The sequence below is a fragment of the Centropristis striata genome, chromosome 22 (assembly GCF_030273125.1).
Source record: "Centropristis striata isolate RG_2023a ecotype Rhode Island chromosome 22, C.striata_1.0, whole genome shotgun sequence".
NCBI classification, from domain to species: Eukaryota; Metazoa; Chordata; class Actinopteri; order Perciformes; family Serranidae; genus Centropristis; species Centropristis striata.
This window is the reverse complement of record NC_081538.1, coordinates 22,683,897-22,706,011: the sequence shown is the minus strand read 5'-3', so window position 1 is coordinate 22,706,011 and position 22,115 is coordinate 22,683,897. Positions and strand designations below refer to the sequence as shown.

General features: G+C 37.0%; 2 protein-coding genes and 1 long non-coding RNA gene across 3 annotated transcripts in view; 1 reads left to right on the top strand and 2 right to left on the bottom strand.

The window, feature by feature from the left end:
- Positions 1-16,407, bottom strand: part of LOC131960615 (uncharacterized) — a 34,883-nt gene extending 18,476 nt beyond the window's left edge. Inside the window, exons 1-2 of the long non-coding RNA XR_009389714.1 lie at positions 16,354-16,407; positions 14,740-14,850 (exon numbers count right to left, since the gene is read on the bottom strand). This is a non-coding gene — a long non-coding RNA (uncharacterized LOC131960615). The remainder of the gene's footprint in view (positions 1-14,739; positions 14,851-16,353) is intronic.
- Positions 9,317-10,171, bottom strand: tnnt2c (troponin T2c, cardiac). The gene has a single exon (XM_059325869.1). The coding sequence runs from the start codon at positions 10,151-10,153 to the stop codon at positions 9,317-9,319; it is 837 nt and encodes a 278-aa protein (XP_059181852.1). The 5' UTR covers positions 10,154-10,171.
- Positions 16,408-16,938: 531 nt separating the features above from the next.
- Positions 16,939-19,547, top strand: LOC131960769 (transcription termination factor 2, mitochondrial-like). Its single transcript, XM_059326041.1, has 2 exons — positions 16,939-16,966; positions 18,230-19,547. Exon 2 carries the CDS (start codon positions 18,237-18,239, stop codon positions 19,368-19,370), a length of 1,134 nt encoding a protein of 377 aa, XP_059182024.1. The 5' UTR covers positions 16,939-16,966; positions 18,230-18,236; the 3' UTR covers positions 19,371-19,547.
- Positions 19,548-22,115: the final 2,568 nt, after the last annotated feature.

Sequence of the window (22,115 nt, the reverse complement as noted above, 5' to 3'; positions counted from 1 at the left end):
TGCAACATTAGTGATGCTTCCACATTATAATCCACTGATATAATGTCCCATTATATTAATCTTCAGATTTCAACTTCCCTTTTGTGGTTCATATTTGTATTAAAACTTAATTTACTTCTTTATGAAAACATAAGAAAAACCCTGAAATATAATACAGTAAATGTCTAGAAAATAACTTTGGCTTTTGGCCTCCATTTCATATATTTTTATGATTTATATCATCTTGTTATTCCGCTTTCTTATGTGCTATTACATAAAAAAAAATCATTAAAAGTAATTAATGTTCTTCATTTTTACTTGACCTTTAATAAAGTATCATGTGGCATAAATCACATCCAGAGTTAAATCATAATGATTACTTGAGTACCTGATTCTCTGCCTGATTAGTATTATGCGTATTACTGTATGTTAACCACTTCAGCTGACTGAGGTGATTAATGTGGCAAGTCCAGTCCAGCCAGCAGTGGAAGAAAACTAGTATAATGTAACATAAAATGGAAATACTCAAGTAAAATGTACTTAGTTACTTTCCACCACAGTATAATATTACAATATTGGACTTTTGGGATCAGTGGTGGAAAGTAACTTACTACAATTTTGAGGTATTTGTGCATTTTATGTAACTTTCTACTTCTACTGCATAACAATTTGGATGCAAATGTTGTACTTTTCACTCCACTCCACATATAAATACATTAAATATAAATAATCAACAAAGAAATAATGATCATTATATTCAATCAATCAAACGATATTTGAGCCCCTTTTTAAATAAATCCAGTGTAATTCAAAGTGCTATTCAGATTTAAAACAACAATTTAGAATATTTAATAAAAGGACATGGAGACTAATGCACGGTGATTAATGAAATGATGAATAAAATTATAAAAGATAATATACATATGAATACTTGTATAGAAGAATTAGAATTAAAATAAACATTTAATATAAACAATAAAATATAGGCAAGACAGAACACATATAAACCATAAAATTGTAATAAAAAGATAATATTAAGCTAATAATAAAAACACAGATTAAACGATTTATAAAGGTTTTTAGTTTATGTTTAAAAGTATCAATATTTCAATTTTTTTATGGATTCAAATACCTAGACAGAACATAAAGGAATTCAAATTGGCTCCATCTTTACCTAATGCAACATTAGTTATATTCCAGGCAGTGATATAATAAATACAGAATTAATAATAAAAAATAATGGTTACTTTTATTTTTTGAAGTTGAAGCATATTTTAATGCTCATATTTTAATTGCTGGACTTTTACTTGCAACAGAATATTTCTTCACTGTAGTATTTCTACCTTTAAATACAGAAAGTAAAGATCTGAGTACTTATTCCTCTACTGAAAAACTGCAGAAAATCATCCTCATCCACTCTCTATTGTGTTTGTGGACTGATAGAAATATTGACAAGTGAATTATTTCAAACCATCCAAACAATCCGCCGCCTGCCTGAAATCATGACATGAATACTGGAATAATGTGACAAGCTTTTGTTCCTTTGTTATATTTTTTGCCAATTTCATCATATCAGAAAACTGCAAAAAAGAAGAAAAAAGAGATAAAAATAAAAATAGAAAAGCCCTTCAGCAGAAACACAGCTTCTCTCTCATGGTGCTTACCAACACACATAATGTGATTTAATTCTCATTAAAAAATTCCTAAATAATTAATAGGATCACACAGGCTCATGACAGCCATTAATGCTGGAAACTGTGGAGTTAAACACACACCGAGGCACGAAAACATACGGGAGAGTCAGACATTAGAACTAAAAGAAAGTCATAACTTGTATTGTTTTGTTCCTCTGTGGCTCCGTTCACATGCAGGCAGTCGCTTCAACCAGCTGCTGTTTATATTCGTTCAGAGTCTTATATGTGTTCATATATTTACATGAAGCCTTTTTCTGAAATGATGTCTCCATTGAGTGAGAATCAGCTAATTAAACCACAGATGGGAGAGAAACTAAAAGGAATCCTGCAAGGCATCTTCCTTCTTCTTTCATGACTGGGAAGTTGTTTCTTGTGTATTATAAAAAGAAAATTATTCTTTTTGAACAGAGTATGCAAAAGAAAAAACTTGTTTTATGTACTTTAGCCACCTGTTTAATAATAGAATAAACTAGGCTTTAAAGGGGATAATTTGGATGAATTTAAGTGTGGAAAAAAACTATATCAGTGTCATAAGTGAGCACTACACAGGTGCATCTCAATAAATTAGAATATCATAGAAAAGTTTATTTAGGAAAGTTATTCAATTAAAAGAAAGTGGAAAAACACATTATATAGATCCATTACACACAGAAAGAAATATTTCATGCCTTATTGTATCTAATTTCTTCTAATTATAATGATTATGGCTTACATTTAATGAAGAAGAAAATTTTAATATTTCAAAAGACTAATTTTAAAAAGTATGTTTAATATGGAAATGGACTTTTCCATAATAATAATAATCCATAATAATCTAATGTACTGCATCTGTATCTAGAATTTTTTTTAAGGCTTTACCTTGCCGTCAGAGAGCCCTTTTTAGGTTCACGATGTTACTAAAGTTGTTTATTTATGCCAACTTCAAAGCCACCAGACTCCATAGACAAAAACATTAATTTTACTGAACTAATTCTTTTAAACACTGAAGTCATACAATGACATAAACAAACTCTACGACCAAGGCAGCAGTAGACCCACAGCTCTTTTATCCTGTGAGGTAAAATTAGTGTTTTTGTCAATGGAGTCTGGTGACTTTGAAGTGAGTATGAATAACTGCTACAGTTTCGTTGTTCGTGTCCCATGCATGTGAAAAACAAACTTAACGTCCATGCATCTTGTTCCTCACTAACTACATGAATTTATTTCCCTTTTTAAACTATCTTTTAAAACACCTAACCATGTAATGTTACGCCCTAACCTGAGATAAGTAGTTTTGTAGTTTAAATATCATGAAACTGCAGCAAATTCACAAACGTTAATAATAATAAATAAGCTGCTAATTTAAGGAATCACTCCTGTGGGTGATATTTGAGGAGCTTGATTGAATTTCAAAACCCAAATATATTTAGCATGAAGCAAAAACCTGTCTTTTATCATAAAAAGTTGTGGATATCAAGGTTTTCCCTCCTACACTGGATTTAATCATTGGAATCCACCTGTTTTTTATTACAGCAAACCAGTCATAAGTGGTTTGCTGCATTGTTGTAAACATATTAATTTAGCATGGTGCATGGTTTTTATGGTTTTTGTGGTGCTCAAAAATGAGCCCTAAGACAAAATTTTGCTTTCATGGATATGAATATGAATGTCACTTTTTCTCATGTTGGGGTCATTCTAGGAAAAGTCATCAAATTTCAAGATGAAAAAAGATCATTACCTAATTTATCACATTCACGCAAAAATCATATTAAAATGAAATAGGATTAGGGTTATTAAGTGGTTTGCAATATCACCCACAAATACGCAGAGAAACTGCATCAAAATGATAAATAATGCAATTATGAATATTGCAATGAGGTAATATTCAGACAGTAGAGAAACTTCTTGCAGGAGTGAGAGAGCAAACTTTTAGAAATTGTGGTTGAAAGACATCACATCAATAAAAATCAATGGATAACTTAACTCAGCATCACTACTAAAAGTACAAACATCCTGTGGAAACACATAATAAGTTCCCTGTCAGAGCTGGAAGAGTGTCAGTCATGCATCGCTCATATTCTTCCTCTCGTCTCTGCTGGGTACTAATGAGCAGACGACGCCCCCCTGATGAGCCTGCAGCTGCTGTTCTTGGTGCAAACACACACAGAGCCTTTTTGATATGAGTGCATCACCGTAAAGTGCATTTCAAAACCTAAAGCAGGACTCAGAGCCGAGCGGCAGCAGCAGCAGGTGTAGATGAACTGAATCAACATCCAGCAGCAGCTTGTTTTCTAATTAACTGCAGAGTTTGGGGAATATCTTTGTTCCCCGCTGAGACACGGCCGGTCGATTGATGCACCGGCATGTAGAAACACCGGTCGGGCATTTTTCACAACACCATCAATACAGTGGGCGTGTTGATGGCCTCTCCCTGTCTCTATGGTAACCTGTTGGCATACTGCTGTGCCTGGAAGGCTTTAATGGCTCGTCACGGCCATGACAGCGAAACAGCGGTAAGGCATCTACAGTCCGAGCCTGAGTGACGGCCGGGGGGAGAAATGTTCTGCTGCAGTTCACCGGCTTACTGTTGTTGTGTTCAACCTCTATTAGAGTCTGTCTGAACATATTTAAATGGATAAGTGGCGTGCACGGACAAAGACAGCACGTCTGTACAAAATCAAGTCATTTCTCTCCCATGCAGACATGAGAAAAAGTCATTTTTTCTCCAGATTTGATCAGTGTAATGGGCTTTATTCAACAAGATCTCCAATGTCAATGCCACCCAAAATGACACATATGAGCGGTACAGAGCAGAGGGTTATAAAAGTAAAAGAGCACGTCACTCCGCTTCTCATCTCTCTGCACTGGCTCCCAATCGCAGCCCGAATCAAATTCAAAGCCTTGTCTCTTGCCTACAAAATAGCAACTGCATATCTGAACTTCAGGTCCGAAAACCCTCCCGCCCACTACGCTCCTCAAGTGAATGACGGGAAGGGCTCTACGTCTCAAACTAGACTCTTCTCCTCTGTAGTGCCCCGGTGGTGGAACGAACTTCCAAACTCCATCCGATCTGCTGACTACTTGACTTAACACGGGAAACCTCACCCTACTGGGACACGGAAAGAACTGACAGATTCTCAATTATTTTTTTAATTTAGGCTACAAACCCACCAATCTATGTTTAGGGCAAAAATCTCCCTGCTAAGGCATTATAAAAGACAGTTTAAACAGTGAAGAGGTCTCCTGACTGTTCTGTTCCAGAGGCCTGGGAGAAGACTAAGGGGGACAGAGCGTTTGCAGTCAGGACCCCGAGGTTTTAAATTTACATTTACATTTAGTCATTTAGCAGACGCTTTTATCCAAAGCGACTTACAGGAAGAAAAAAGCAAACAATCAAGGTATAGTGCAGTAAGAGCTATTAGTGCATCAATAAGTGCTTGTGACAATTCTTTAAGGAGTAGAATCGTGTGGTGCTAGGAAAGATGTTTTACTTGAACTTTAGCTTTTTTGTCTGTTTTTAACTTGTCTTTGTAAAGCACTTTGTAAGTGTTTTGAAAAGTGCTCTATAGATAAAAATGTACTATAATAAATAAATGTACGTAAATGAAGTGAAGTAGTTACGGGGACGACGTGACAGTTATGTAACAATTTGATGCACAAACCATGAGGATTTAAACATCACAGAAGTGATGTTTAAATCAAATTGTTGACTTTTGTTTTTGCATGGGACAGGAACCCCGTTCTCCTGGGTGAAAGTCCAACGTCTGTTCAAACCATCCATCCACCCTGAATGCAAATTCGGCCATTGAAACTCTGCATTTCCGTCATTCACAATTATTACAGCCACTAGAGGGCAACAGAGGACAGTCTAAAACGTAAATATGCGTCGTATTTTGCTGCCTGTACAAACGATCTATGGGGTCGTTTTTGAGGGGAGACCAGTCTCACTTTATTATTGCCCCTTCTTAAAACTCAGTTTTATCATATTGCCTTTTCTTGTCTTTTTCTTTTCTTTTACTTATTTTGAATTGTTTTATTATGTGTTTTTAATTGTCTTTTGTTTTATTGCCAAGCATCTCGTCACCTTGTTTCAAAAGGTGCTATACAGATAAAAGTTGATATTATTATACCTGCTGCATGTTATAATGGGTTATTCAACAACAATAAATTTAATTCAAGTTTTACTTTCTGGGTTAAAGGTTTTCCAATTAGTTTTAATATAATGTATGAAAACGTATCTGCCTTAGTTCTTTTTACAATCTAATGAATACAAAACATGTTTTTCACTGGTAAACGTTCAGTTATGTCGTGTCCTTTCTTCCAGAACTGTGTATTAAAAGCTGTTTGCTACAAACTGGTGCTCTGGTGCCACCTAGTGGACAAATTCTTTCACTGCTTTGACATTCATTTGACCTACAGCAGGAAGATCATTTAGGACTATAATGCTGTTAAATCATGCATAGTATATGTATAGTAAGTTAGATAACTGCAGTGTGGTTTTAAGATTTTAAATTATCAAACTGGATTTTTTATTTAATTTAATTAGATTGAAATGTTGTTTTTTCAAAGATTTAGATAATATTAATGCCAAAAAGGAGAAATGTTGTGATTCTAAAGGAATAAGAAGAAGAAGAAGAAGAAGAAGAAGAAGTATAATAATACATCCGATATATATAGCACTTGTCTGGCCATTCAAATATGCTAATTTTTATTATTATCTTTAGAAAAATAAAATACTTGATGAAACATAAAGAAACATATATAAATCTAAAGAAAGATAAAGTTGTGTTATGCGTTTCAGAGCGTTTTTGGCAGCCTATTATTTACTCCAGTATCCTCCTGATAAATGAAAATAGAAATAGAAAGAAAAAGAGGATTTTTCTTAAACTATTTTAATTAATATTATTACTTATTTAAGTTTTTTAATTTTTTAATTTTTTTACATATACTTATCCAGTCAGACTGCAATATATAAAGAATGTCTTTTATTATATTTTTAACATTATTTTATTATCATTTATTTTGTCAAATGTTGCTCCTCTTAATCTGTTATTATAATCATTATTTTTTTTAAATATTTGTATCCCTCTTATCAATTTTATTTGTTTGTTTTGTCTCTTATTTATTTTATCTAGTTTTTATTCTAGCTTATAAATCAATTTTATTGTATTTAAATGTCATATTATCTTGCCTGTTGATCTTTGTCTTATTATCTAGTTCTTTACTACTATATTATACTATAAAATTATATTATAGCTTTTAGATCTAATCATCATTTATTCATTTTTAATGTCCTGGTGCAATTGTTTTAATCTTTTTTTTTTTAACACTTTTCTGTCTTATTATCAGCTCGTCATCTGTGAACTGCACTAACATGCACGAAACATTCTATAGAAGTTTGATTAATTGGTTGATTAATTAATATATGTCACTTCGATATTGTAACATTAGTTATTCAATTTATATCGAGTTAGAGGCTCAATGCTCAGAACGATCTGATTAAATATCTAATAATCATTTCACTTGTCATCAGGACAACAACAACAAAAACTCAATGAACTGGCTCTTGTTGATTAAAGATTATGTAGGGCTGGGCAATAATTCAATACAATAATTTATCGTCTTTCATTGGCACCATATCGTGATACTAACAAGCACTGGGGCTGGGCAATATGACAATATATATATATCACTTGAACAATATAAAAATGTTGTTGTATATAATTTTCTATAATGTTTGTATTGCAGTGTCAAAAACCAGCGGCCGAAGGTTTACGTCATTTAGAAAAATTACAATAGACAAAAATAGGCTTTAGTTATTTCATATAGACAATGAATTAACCAAATAACCAGAAAACATGCTTTATCATGATATATATCGTTACTGAGATATGAAATTACTTATATCAGGACAGAAGATTTTGGCCATATTGCCCAGCCCTAACTTATTTATTTATTTATTTTTGGAGCAGTTTACTGGTGCAGGTGAACTAAATTAATGGAGTAATCACAACAAGATCTCGATCCTAAAGGACAGAATAGGTCGTTTTTCAATACCATCCATAGCAACCCATATGATCGTTTCACTGTTCGCGATACAGAGTTCGCGGAGTGGATCATTCTAAAAATAGCACACGTGTCATTATACATGCATGTACGGTTTGCGGTTGTAAAATTTAAAAAAAGCTGCATTTTTGTTGAATTTTGGCTACAAAACCGACAAAAAACATCCTGGTAAGGCGTTATAAAAGACAGGTTAAACAGTAAAGCCCAGCCCAACATCAAACACTCTCTGCAGCCTGTGGAGGTCGGGGCTCGACCTTTCACTCAACAGTTGGCTCTTTCTGCTAAAAACACTGCAAGCCTCAGAGATTAAATTAGCTCCTTAAAAAGTCAGCTGTGCAGCACCTGTTAGATCTTAACACAGACAAAATGACTCTTTACCAGTCATTCAATTACTGTAAGTATCACGACTAAAAAAAGTTAGCACAATTCTGCTGCATTAGCCAATTGTGACAAGTTAAAAGAGGTTTCTTGGGATTATTTCACAGTTATAAAAACATCACTTGAGTCTGAATGATATTAAAATGTGCTTTGATTTATTGGACACAAATTAGATTTTGGCACCTAAATTGAAGACTTTTAAACCAATAATGACAGATTTTAGAATATGTTAAGGAAAAAAAGTTTGCAAGCAGATAAAACAAATCCTGTTTGAAGCAACTGTACAGAAGATATTACTGTTGGTATGCAAATAAAAGTAACCACAAAACAAACCAGAGCCCGACCGATATTATCAGCAAATATTGGCCTATGACCAATATACTGTTATATATCAATAATTTATGAAGAGATTATTTGTAAAAACAGATAAAAGCCATATTTATTTTTGATTTTTCCTTGAAATTCCATGATTTAGCAAATAGTTAAACATAAAATGCAGGAAATTATGCTTGAAGTAATTTAGTTGTTGTTAAGCTGTTTATATTATTTTTATGTATTTTTTTTTAACATTCTTGACATATATTGAACAAACAGTACTGACTTTTAGATTGATTTTCATATTTATTTATTTATTCTTTATTTTCTCAGTTTTCATTTCCAGAACTGGCTGACAATGTAAAACAATGTAAATATAATGTATGCTATTTAGCTATTTATTTTATTTTTATGTGTTTTTTATTTATACTGTTGACAGAAATTGAACATACAGTACTGATTTTTAGATTTATTTAAATATTTATTTATTCTTAATTTTCTCAGTTTCCAGAATTGGCTGCTAATGTAAGTATAATGTATAATTAATTTTTTTAAGTTATTTTAGTAAGAAAGGAGCCTTCTGAGTACCTGTTTAAAGCACTATTGGTGCAAAAATTGTGCAAAATCCACTATCTTTTTTTATTCTAGCTAAAAAATTCACTACTTTATATCTGTAATCATTGAATTTTTCCACTCTAAAATCTCTATCACTCTTAAAGATCCCATATCAACCAGGCTCTAGTGATTAATTAGATATTTATACATCATTTAAGATGTTTAGGATTAACTTCATGTGCTCCGATCCCACCCTGAGTTCCACCTCATTTCCACACACAATCCCTGGGACATCTTTTACAGGTTGAAAACAGGAGACAAAAAAGTCCCGAAACAACTCTGCAGTCCGTTTACTTCCAGGATCCAGACTTGCCCTTGGCCCCGCGGGAGGTCTTGGATGCCTTGGAGCCCCTCTGGTGGTCGCTGACTCGGTTCCGGAGCACGTAGATGTCGTACTTCTGCCTCTTGAGCTTCTCGGCCAGCTCGAACTTCTCGGCGTGCAGCTGGTGCAGCCACTGCCACAGGTCCTGCGCCTTCTCCGCCAGCTTCTCCTGGCTCAGGTGGTCGATGTTGAGCGGCTTCCTGCGCTCCATCAGCGCCTTCTTCTTCTCCTCCCGCGCCGTCAGCTTCTTGCCCTTCTTGCCCTGGTCCACCTTCTGCAGGTAGCCGCCGAACGACTTGTTGGTGAAGATCATCTTCTTCTTCGCCTCCTCTTCGGCGCGCAGCTTGGCGGCCTCCTCCTCGCGCCTCGTCCTCTCCTCCACCAGCTTGGTTTGGCGCTCGCGGTCCTGCTCGGCGCGGAGGCGTTGCTGCTCGGCTCTGTCCGATCGGCGGCGTTCGATGCGGTCGCGCAGCGCGAGGAGCTCTTCCTCCTCCTTCTGGCGGGTGGAGAAATGAGACTCGATCAGCGTCTGGAGGTCGTTGAAGTCCTTCTCTACCCTTTTGCGGTGCAGGTCGTCAAAATCCACTTTCTCACCATCTGGGAGCTTCGGAGGAGCGATGTTCGGCACATAAGTCGTCTTCGGCCGCCACTTGGACTCCTCCTCGGGTTCATTCTTCTCTGCTTCATCATCCTCCTGCTTCTCTTCTTCAACTTCTTCTTCTTCTTCTACCTCGTTCACCTCCTCCTCTTCTTCCTCCTCCTCCTCCTGCTCGTACTCCTCCACGATCTCCTCAGTGTCTGACATGATGGTACCTTGGAGGCTTTCGAGGGAAGAAAGCAAGATGAACACCAAGACCAGCTGGTGTCTGGAGAGGACTGGGGTCTCGGGCGTGCAGCTCGGGGGTTTTTAAGGACTCGTCTTCACCATGTGACCGCCGCAGGATGACCACAGTCTCCAGAGTGTGGGTCAGCAGCAGGGCAGATTTTGAGACAGATGGAATGGTCTATTTTCTCTCCTCTCCAAACCTTGTCGGCCACACACCCCCACTTATCCCCTATGGACCCCCCCTGCTCTCTGCTCTGACCCTACAGCGCCGCCTCATTCCTTTGTAAGGACAGGATGAGAGACTATTTCAGATACACAACAGATGCACACACACTTGTGCTTTCCAGTCCCACAAAGCAACATGTAGTATCTTCCAGGACAAATAACATCCACACTTTAAAAGGCCTACTGAGCCGACAATAACTTTTAACAGTGGCAGCCAGGGTGAAACTGTTAATGTGGTTGCCGTTTTTAGTCGTCTTATATTTGAGGTGTTTTCAGACCGGGGGGAGCGTTTTCATAGTTCTATGAAGCTGCTTTTTATTGTGACTACACCTCAGGAACTGTTGTGGAACTTTTTTAGCTCTTGTTTCAGAGTAAGTCCTCTCCCACCAGAAGAGGAACTATTCTAAGAACTAACTAAGTTTTCTGTCCTTGAGGAGGTTGATCTAAAGGTTAGGCAAAAGGTGATAAAATAGCTTAGCCCGCTCAGGCGTCTGATGACTGGTGGACAAAACACGTCATTTGTTCCATCCCCACTCATTTTTTCCCATAATTTTCCACTGTGCGCAGACATACCGGTACATACAACCTTACACTGCTCCTGGGGGAAAAAAATCGCCACAGCATGGTATCACGATATTTTGCGAGGCTATATTATATCAATTCATGGCCGCCAAGTAGTTTTCTGGAGGCCGTAGTGGGCTCACTTTTAGGAAAATACTGGTATCATATGAAACAAGATGATCTAAGGAATCTACAGGTACCATGTGCGTCAGGATATCGTGTCAGATAGTTGTCGAAATAAAGCTGCAAATTACGATGGTTTTGGCTTCATGCTAAAGACACTGGAACCCAGTTATGTGACTCTGTCGCCAAGTTATTTCACGGACACAGCCGTATCGAAGCTATACAGAGCAGTGAAGCTTAAAATTGAGTAAAGTTTGAGAAAATGCTGCAGTTGTTGTCGTCCATACATGTTTGATATCAGTTTAGTTCAGTTTGACTGAATACTTTGTTGGTCAGTCTGTGGGTTTGACTCTCATTGTGGAGAAATAAAAAGACTGAAGTGAGATGAACAGACTGAGAATTTTCTCTTATTTGACAAAACAATTCTTGACTGAATTTAATTTTGTGGACACAAAATGAAGTTAAACAGTTAAATCGCAATATATTGTATCGCAATACCCACCATATCGCAAAATGCTTAAAATCGCAATAATAACGTATCGTGACTCAAGTATCGGCATAAAATCGTATCGTGGGGCCTCTGCTGATTCACAGCTCTAGGTTACATACATATTGAATCTTGCAGGTGCACAGTGTTAATTTATGAGGACGTGAACAATCCACACTCCAAACAATCAACACTTTTAAAGAAACAAGCTGAGCAAATGTTAGCAGCAACTCAGCTAGAAGCCACTCTTCTGAACAGCATCAGAGAGACACTGAATTTTAGCATGAAACAGATTTAGTGTTTTTACTGGTTTTATTCAGCAGACCTCTGACCTCTGTTGATAATGTTGGTTTCTGCAATGATGCCACAGCTTTATCTTTTGCTATTGTTTCACTCTTAGCTGCTTGCCATCCCTATTTCGTATGTATCTTAAGTTTTTTTGCCACCGGTGGCAGCCAAAGGCCAAAAACTAGTTATTAAATGTAAATTTCATAAAATGACAACCTGACAACCATTACTGTCACACCCTGCAAGAGAATGAGGTGTGGAAGCCGATATATAGAGGACAAGTAGAGAAAACTATGGATCACAATTTGGGGAACTTGCTAATCCATTATTATAGTTTAAAAGCCACTGTGGCGAAGCTTGGGGTGTTTAAGAATTTACACAAACTAAGCACACTGCAATCTCTTAAGTAAGTCAGAGCTGGTGAGGATTTTAATGACGGGAAGTTACAGCTGTCATGTGAATATCCTGCATAAACAAACTGATTGATTTAGAAAAAAAACACTTTATATTCTGTAAATAAAAAAGACTATCTCTGTCTATTAATTATTTGTCTTTATCTGTAAAACTCTTATTGTTATCGCAGTCAGTCGGTGCATTCTACAGGTTGCACATACAACCCTTGCATCGTCAGTAAGAACAATGACGTGCAAGGCGAGCTTTACTGCTCCGGCCTCGTCTCCACTTTGGAATGTAATTAAAACATTCTTGCTATCGGAGGCTTTCGGCTTTCAGCGCAGCGCGGATTAAAGTGTAATCGCTCCCACGCTGCAACACTTAAATGCTGATGTCAAGAATTCATGCTCCCCAGTCTTGAGTGATCAGTGGAAAAGGACACACACACAGTTTGTAGATGATGAGATAACTGACGGGGAGAGACAGGTGCTGTGTAGCGTCTGAGAATCTCAATTAAACTGTAACATGCGCCTCCTTAGAATAAAATCCTGACGTTATTCTACAGTGAGTGTACGCGGCATATAACGCTTTACACCCAGGGGGTTAAATTTCAGTCTGAATATTAGTCTTCTGGAGCTCTGAGTGGAGATGATTGTCGCCTCAGAGGACCAAAAACAAATCTTAATTCCTGAGGGGAATGTCTCACGTCTGTCTCCTCCCAGAGTGGACTGAGCTCCACTGAAACATGCCTGTGCACAACATGAGGACAGCAGGTGGTTCCAGTATAATCAAGGCGGTAGCAAGGGACAACTGTGTCCATCGGCGAAGAAAGGCAACAAATGACGAGAGCTATAAATAGGAGACAAACTCTCAGAATGAACAAATAGAGTGACACAGTAATGCAACAGCTTCAGAAGTTTTTAAGGTGGGACACTACAGGCAAAAACATGTTTTTTCATGCAATTTTGGGGTTATTTTTCTCCCATAACATAACACTTTTAGAACAGTGGAGAGAAAACATCCAAAACAAAGTTTTAGGTGTATATTTTACTATGTTTTGTAGATTTCTCCTAAATTCAAAAAGCGTTCTATTGCAGCTTGTGTTACCGTGAATGTAGTCTAAACAGGAATTGTTAGAAAGCTCCAACTTTCCATCAATAATGTATAAAAACCTTTAAAGTCCGTTTTCTCAAATTGAGTTTTTTCCTCATGGTCTGAGCCATAAATCTCAACTTCAGCTCCACTCACAGACACCAAAGGTTTTATTCCTATCTTTATTCTGAAGGTTTTTACAGAGGGGTTTGTCTACATATTATTCTTACCCAGATTTATAGAACTTTTTGTTCCTGAAAACATGACGAAAATAGATTTATTTATTTTTAATTGTGTGTTTACTGATTTATGAAATGATAAAAGGAGATATTCCAATTTCTTTCTGATAAAAACTTTGAATATAATATAATATATATATACAAAATAGAATAATAACTTTCTCATTATCCAATGTCCTGAAAATATATGCAAATTAGTTCTTATTTAGATAAGATTAGATTATACTTTATTGATCCCACAACGACGAAATTCACACAACAAAAATAGAAGCAAAAGGTGTGAATATAAATTACAGGGTAAATACAGATCAGGATTATATAAAAGCTATGGTGAGTAGTGTAGGGATAAGTGCTAATAAATGATGAGTTAATGAGTTCACACCTTGTTTGCATGTCTAAACAAAACATTTTAGACGACTTGTAATGCAAAAAACTTTTGTCTTAATGTAAATAACGAACTGGGGAAGTTTCATTGTGATATCTATCAGTTAAAAATCACCCCTAACATCCTGACGTTTTTAGATATAAATAAAGAACCAGCATCCAGATTAAATCAGTCATTTTCATGTCAGTGCTTGTCTCTTGACTGAGTCATTAAATTGAACTTTTTTCAGATAGAAAGAGTCTGTGCAGTTGATGGAAAGAAGCAGTTATACTTTTGCGGACAGAACTAGTGCACAGTGACCTCTCCTGGTCAGAATTGTGCATTACAGTGAAGTACTTCTCTCCTTTACAGTAAATATTGTATGATACCATTCCTGCAATAATAACAACATTTGGCAATAGATTTATATATTATAGCATATATAGCTAATATGTTTTGAATTCTACTTATTATTAATGTACCTCTTATGTTATAGACAGTGTTACAAAATCTGTATCTTAACTGCTCAATTAACTGAAGTATTTTAAATTTCTATCTATATTTCATTTTTTTGGGAAACAATTTACAGGACAGATTCAGAATTGAGCTTCAAATCAATGTTTTTGATCAAAAAAGTAAGAGAAGGATTGTTAAAAATCCAATGAGGATTTCCTTCATTGGGAGTCCAGGTAGTGACTCTATTGAAAGAATACATTTAAATAGGCATACACTAAAAATACAAAATAAATACATATAAAAAAGAAAGAGAGAAATTAATTCTATATTTACTCACCCATCAAAATACTGTATATGCAACCTAAAATTTGATTGCAAAGCCAGGAGAGAGTTTGAAGCTGCCTGTTATATTCCCGATAGTTCGAGTCATCTTCTTTTCCACAATTACCTGTGTGATATACAAAAAGAAAAACATTGGAACTAATTAATATCATCTGTTTTTTTGGCCTCTAGTCTGGTCTAGTCTATGCAACACAGAAGATACTAGTGTCATATGAAACTAGAAGATCTAAAGAATAAATTGGTACAAGCCATGTTATGAAATGAGCGATATAACGCCCCAAAGTAAGGTTTTAAAAATTTTAGCAAGACAAAACTCTCATGGACATTTTCAAAGGGGTCCCTTGACCTCTAAACCTCATGATATCTGAATGAAAATAATTCTCAGGGTACCCTCGAGTCTCCCCTTTACTGACATGCCGACTTTATGCTACTCCCAGTTTTTTTAAAGACTGATTTAAGACCAGATAAGTGGACTAAACTTAGCTTAAAGTTTAGCTTTACAACCGGTGTTACGTTTTAACTGGTCACCCTGTTAACTTGAAGCCAGCTGCTGAAACGTTTCGAACATACGTAGCTGTCCCTCTTTGTTTCTCTCTTTCCAACTCCTCTATTAAGCTTTTTATTGCAAAGTCAAAATTAATTTCTGATCTGTGGGGGTCTGTTTGAATATACATGTTTTACGTCAATGATCAATTGAGCCAATTTAAACCAATTTTTCGACAGCTGTTGTAATTACGTCAACCGCAGACGCGCTCTGCTGAAAGCCACCAGTTGACACGGTCACCAGTTAAACCATAACACCGGAAAAGAACTGCAACGGTCAGAAATTCATAACTAAGAAATGCTAGCTTTGATATTTTTCGGCTTTGCCACAATAACGGTAACGTAATATACATCAATACACATCTAATCCAACTTTATAAAGTTTTAGGGGCTGGGTCGGACTTGTAAAGTTAACCTTACAATCAGTGGCGGTTCTAGACCAATTTTACTGTGGGGGCCAAGGAGGGGCCAGTGTTTAATCAGAGGGGCACAATAACACATGAAAAAATGGCAAAAATTATATTTAAGCATTAAAAATCTTTGAATGTCTTGAAAAAGACAAAAAATGACCAAAAAAATACACAAAATGACCAAAAAAGACACAAAATGAGAAGACAGAATAACAAAAAACCCCACAGAAGACATAAAAATGACAAAAAAAGACACAAAATGACAAAAAAAAGACACAAAATAACTAAAAAAGACACAACAACAGACACAAGATTACCAAAAAAAGACACAAATTACCAAAAAAGACACGTAAAGACATGAAAGAGATTTAAAAATGGACCAAATAGCCCTATAAGACTCCAGAGAGTTAAACTATTATACAATGTAACATTCTGGGTTCCTTTTGTGTAAAATGAGATATTGTTTGAACAAAAAAAAAAGGTTAGAATTGTTCCATTGTTCATTGTTATAAATTGATCATTTTATTATTAATTTGACACAGGGGCCACAGCAGGGGCCAAAGGCTTCTTCACAGGGGCAGTGGCCCCTGGAGGCCCCTGTGTAGAACCGCCACTGTTTACAATATAAAGTTGTGAAACCCTTAACGTTAACGTACCTGCTAGCTTACAGTTTAGCTTCAATACGCAGCCAGAAAAAGATTGCAACGGATTGAATGTCATAATTAAGTGAATGCAACTTTGTATTTTCGGCTTTATGAGGGCGAGGATAACGTAATATCTCAATAAAAACACATCATTTATAAACTAAATAGTTCTAGGGATGTGTCAGACATGTAAAGTTAACCTAGCTGTTAATTATGTCATGCTGTGAATCGATTACGTCACATATTAGCCTGTGTTAGCTCATAGTTTAGCTACAGCGCACAGCCAGGTTAAGGGTTGAAAACATAGACTGTATGGTTGAAAATGACAGAAAGCTATCACCAGCGGAGCAGCTCTGTTATTTTGGATAATATCACCAACACAGTATGATTCTACCCTGCACATTGATGGAGGTCGGTGTAAAACCACGGACAAAACATGTGCCCGCTGCCCTAAATGGTCAAATAGGCGGGACTGGAGTTAACACCGCCCCCCTCCGGGCTGCACATGCCTCCCATGTGCTTCTCCTCTGTTGCTCTGTGACTCCGCCCAGCTCCTCCTCTTGTTATGAAAGCGGAGCAGTTGGTGTGATAATCGGAATAGCCCTGCTGCAAGGCTCGGAAGCTGGTAAAAAATGACCTGATTCATGATTATTTTTTTCATATGAACATACTTTATTTCTGTCTGTGTTTTTCAGCTTTATCACCGTGTTTTGCATGCTTTATATATGTATTGTGTTGCGTATAGGTGCTCTTTTCAGCGTAGCCTGTGTTATAGTGCACAAAAACATGCAACATTGTATGTGCCAGCCAGCAGTTAGGACATAGTGTTCCCTCTGTTTGATCCAGGCTTGAGGACATGTGTTTTTCATGCATTTTAATCAAAACTTTACACTTAATTCTCCTGATTCACATATAAATGTGCCTTTATTTCTTTGCATTTATAGGCTTTTGTTGTGTAAGGACAACAATGTGGGACCTGCAGTGAACTCAAGGGTCATAACTTTAGTGGAAATCTTATAATTTGGTTGTATGAGTCCCAAAAAAAAGGTGGTGTTTGTGTCGTTAAATATGTGGTTTGAAAAAATAAATCTTGGACATTTTTGAGTGAAATGTTGAATTAAATAGATCTAGAGTGCAAGAGTGTAAGGATCAAGGGTTGTGAAGTTTAGGAGGAAATTTAGAAAAAGATAGTTCGGTAAATTAAAAAAGATATATTTGACTGACTTTTTTACAATATTTTTTTTCTTTTTTTCTTATGAAATACTAGATCCTTAATCAAAAACTCAGAAAATGCATTGGTCCGGGCTTCTTAAATGCCAATATTTGCTGATTTTCTTTGTCTTCTTTTGAAGTAAATTATATATGCTTGGCTTTTGGGATAATCTCAATATGTCAGCATAGCTTTAAGTAAACTGATTGGCATTTTTAAAAATAACTTTCTGTGGTGTTTTCCCAAGGTTTGTGTTAGACTCGGTTGTTATTAATGTGGTCCTACCCCAAGATACCCCCTACATGCAATTTCACACCATTTTTACTGCATTTGTATACAAAAATGGTTAAAAGCTACTGCAGAGTAACACACTTTAAAGTCACATACAGCTCTTTTACTTTCTCATTTAGTGTCGTCTCTGCTTCTGGTGTAAGACGCCACGAGACAAAAAACAAATATGATAAGAGGATGTTTGTTTTTTTATTACTGTGTAGATGAAACATGAGATTATGTTTAAAATGTAGCATTTTCCAAGGGCTAAACTTTACTTCAAGCATATTCCTTACTCTGCAAACATAAAATGAATCATTAACCAAACTTTCAAGACTTTCAAATTAGGACAAAGGTGTGACCTTCGACCATCACTGTACTGAAACCTGTTCTTTGCTCTCCGTGCAGCTCCACAATGCTTCGTGTCACCACTTCCTCCCTGTGCACCTACTGCCAGAGGGTGAGGCTCCTCAGCGCCCCCTCTGCCTCGGCCTTCACAGTGGCTTCTCCCAACAAAAGACTGGAAAACCAGCTCACGGTGGACTCCCTCTATCAGCTCTCTGTGGACATCCGGAAGGTACGCAAGTTCAAGGGCTGGGTTCTGTCTGAGAGCTCTGCGTATGTGTCTGAGACGGTTGACCTGCTCAGGGACATGGGTGCAGACGCCACAGTGATCACCCGCATCCTGGAGACTCACCCCGAAGCCGTTCTGTGTCTGCCGGAGGACGTGGCCGCCCAGCGGGACCTTTGGGTGTCGGTATGCCCCAACAGGCGCGAACTGATGAGCATCATCGAAAAGTTCCCGGCTTCTTTCTTCACCGTGAGCCACCACAACAACCAGCGGGCCAACATCCTCTACCTGCAGAGCCTCCGCCTCAGCAACAGGATCATCGGCAAGCTGATGGCCAGCGCCCCGCAGAGCTTCAGCCGGCCGGTGGAGCTCAACAAGGAGGTGATCCACACGCTGAGGGAGACCTACCTGGACCTGGGCGGGGACGAGGGGAACCTGCGCGTCTGGCTGCAGAAGCTCCTGAGCCAGAACCCGTACATCCTGCTGCGGCCGGCTGAAGCCTGGAGGGACAGTCTGGGCTTCCTGAGGGAGCAGGGCTTCACCACGGAGGAGCTCCTGAACCTGGTCTGCAGCCTCAGAGCCTCCATCGCAGAGCTGCAGCCAGAGGCCATGCAGCAGGCGCTGGCGTACCTGGAGGGGGCTCTCACCTGCTCCAAGGACGAACTCAAACAAATAGTCATCCGCTCCCCGGCCGTCTTGTACTACTCCCTGCCCACGCTGGTGGGACGCTTCCAAGGACTGATGGATGTGGGAGTGAGCATGGAGCAGGTGAAGGAATCTCCGAACGTCCTGGAGCTCACAACGCAAATCGTGCTTTACCGTATCCAGAAGCTGGCGTCCTACGGGTACGACGTGCGCTCCGGCAGCCTGGACGTTATCGTGGGGACTAAAAAGGACTTTGAGATGAGTTACAGTAAGCTGCAGCTCAGGCAGCAGCGCCCGCTCTTCAACCCTGTAGCTCCTCTCATGTCTGTGTGAATGGCACACTTTGTTGATGAGCTGCATTATGGCCCCTTTTCCACCAAACCAGCTCTGGTTCTTGAACATTTGTGCTCAGAAACCAACTCACAATTCAGTTTTGAGTGTCATTAACTGATTTTTTTGTTCTGTTATTATTACAGATATTTGTTTTTTATTAAAAAAAACAAGCATGGAGCCACTTCTAAAGACATCATTATCTGTATCTGTATTTGTTCAACCAACAAATTCAGATTCAGATGGTTTATATTCAAAGTCACATTCAGTTGAGCAAATAATTGTATTTTCTAACCTATAATATTTATTGCCAATGTAATCTTTGTGCCTTCAAAGCATCAAACTGATTTAATATAGGTAAATAACTAATCATAAAATACTTCAGATACAAAAAATATGTTTTTATTTTATATGATTATTCGGGCAATTATTCAGATTCGGTCAAATCCCTACTGTTGTAGCTTCCTTCTACTACTACTTGTGTTCTAAAAGTCGCTTTAGATGCCTGAATTTAAATAAATACAGACATTTCCAAAATGTTATTTTTTCCAATATTTTGCTTGCTTTTACTCAGCTTGGATGTTGAGTGACTCTCGCTGTTAATCAAAATAAATCCAGATTCTTCCGACACATCCAACAAAAAAGGCCTTTGCTGTAACCAAAGAAAATCAAAGAGATATATAAAATGATAATCAAACTTAAATTATCTAGAAGCATAGATAAACATGAAGCCAGAGTCTCCAGCTGCACCAAACTGAGCCGTGGAAATTGTAGTTCCTTTAATTTTCCGGCCTACAGAAATCACCACTAGATGGCAGTATTCTTTAACTATTTACAAAAAGCAAAGCACAAATAGCTTCATCACCTGTCAACTAGTAATGAGACCACACACTGATTTCTTTCTTGAGTTCTCCATCCTCCTGTAGAAAAGGAAACACTTCAGTTCGTACTTCAGGTCAAAGAAAACCTGCTATTTTTTCCACTCCAGCTGGGAACTAACTTCAGACCCACTTTAATTTTTGTCACGATGCTCCAAAATGAGGTACACGAACCAGAACAGGTGTTGATGGGAAAGGGGTTTGAGGGACGTTTGGGAGATCAAACAAAAAATAATTTAAATGGGGAAAATGGAGAGAAGGGATCCCCTCAGAGTCAGTCAAATACATTTTTCAAGCAAAGATTTATTTATTTTTATAGAACCATAAGCCATGCTCAAAATTATTCAAAATCTTTAATCCAAATTAAATTCTTACATCAATAAACATTAAAAAAATGAATAAATGGTCTTATAAAAATGAATATATACAAGGAATACTCCTGGAATTACAAAGAATATAATTATAATAAAATATTTAAAACTGTAGAAATGTATTTAAGACAAACAGTTCAGAATAATCAATTTGAGATAACTTACTTTTAGAAATCTAAAAAAATACTTTAAAATGTGTTTTTATTGAAGTCTAAGCCGTGGAAAATGTAGTTCCTTTAATTTTCCGGCCTACAGAAATCACCACTAGATGGCAGTATTCTTTAACTATTTACAAAAAGCAAAGCACAAATAGCTTCATCACCTGTCAACTACTAATGAGACTACACACTGATTTCTTTCTTGAGTTCTCCATCCTCCTGTAGAAAAGGAAACACTTCAGTTCGTACTTCAGGTCAAAGAAAACCTGCTATTTTTTCCACTCCAGCTGGGAACTAACTTCAGACCCACTTTAATTTTTGTCACGATGCTCCAAAATGAGGTACACGAACCAGAACAGGTGTTGATGGGAAAGGGGTTTATGCTGTGCTACTACTGGGAGGGTTTCTGGGTCATCATAAAGGTTTTGTGAATGTTATTTGGTGCTGGTGTAAGACACAAAGCAGGGAGGTAGCTTTAAAAACAAAACCTCCAGCAGAGAACAACTTTATCCTGAAACTAAAAGTTTCAGCCTGTGGCCTTCAACACAGCTGAGGGCTCGTATAAATACGACACTGTGACTGTTTTGAAATCAAACTCAATTTAACAACAAAGTCGTGTATGTAAAGGAATGCCAGTCGTTGCCTGTCATCTTTGTAAATTAAAGATTCACTACTGTAATTTCAAAAATGATGGTGTGCAATAAATGCCAAGTCTTTATTTGTATTTGTATAGTTTTTTATTTCATTTTTAAGTGTCAAAAAGCTGCTTTTCTTCTTAGAGACTCCCACAAAAGTCAATTTTAACAGCAAACTGTCAATTTACACATGTACAGTATGTCTTGATGTGTCGTAGGTTTCTTCTGATAGGTGATTTGAGGGACGATTGGGAGATCAAACAAAAAATAATTTAAATGGGGAAAAAATAGAGAGAAGGGATCCCCTCAGAGTCAGTCAATAAATACATTTTTTAAGTAGATTTTTTTTTTAAAGCTCCATCAGCCATGCTCAAAATTATTCAAAATCTTTCATCTAAATTAAATTCTTGCATCAATAATCATTAAAAAAATGAATAAATGGTCTTATAAAAATGAATATATACAAGGAATACTACTGGAATTACAAAGAATATAATTATGATAAAATATTTAAAACTGTAGAAATGTCTTTAAGACAAACAGTTCAGAATAATCAATTTGAGATAACTTACTTTTAGAAATCTAAAAAAATACTTTAAAATGTGTTTTTATTGAAGTCTGAGCCGTGGAAATTGTAGTTCCTTTAATTTTCCGGCCTACAGAAATCACCACTAGATGGCAGTATTCTTTAACTATTTACAAAAAG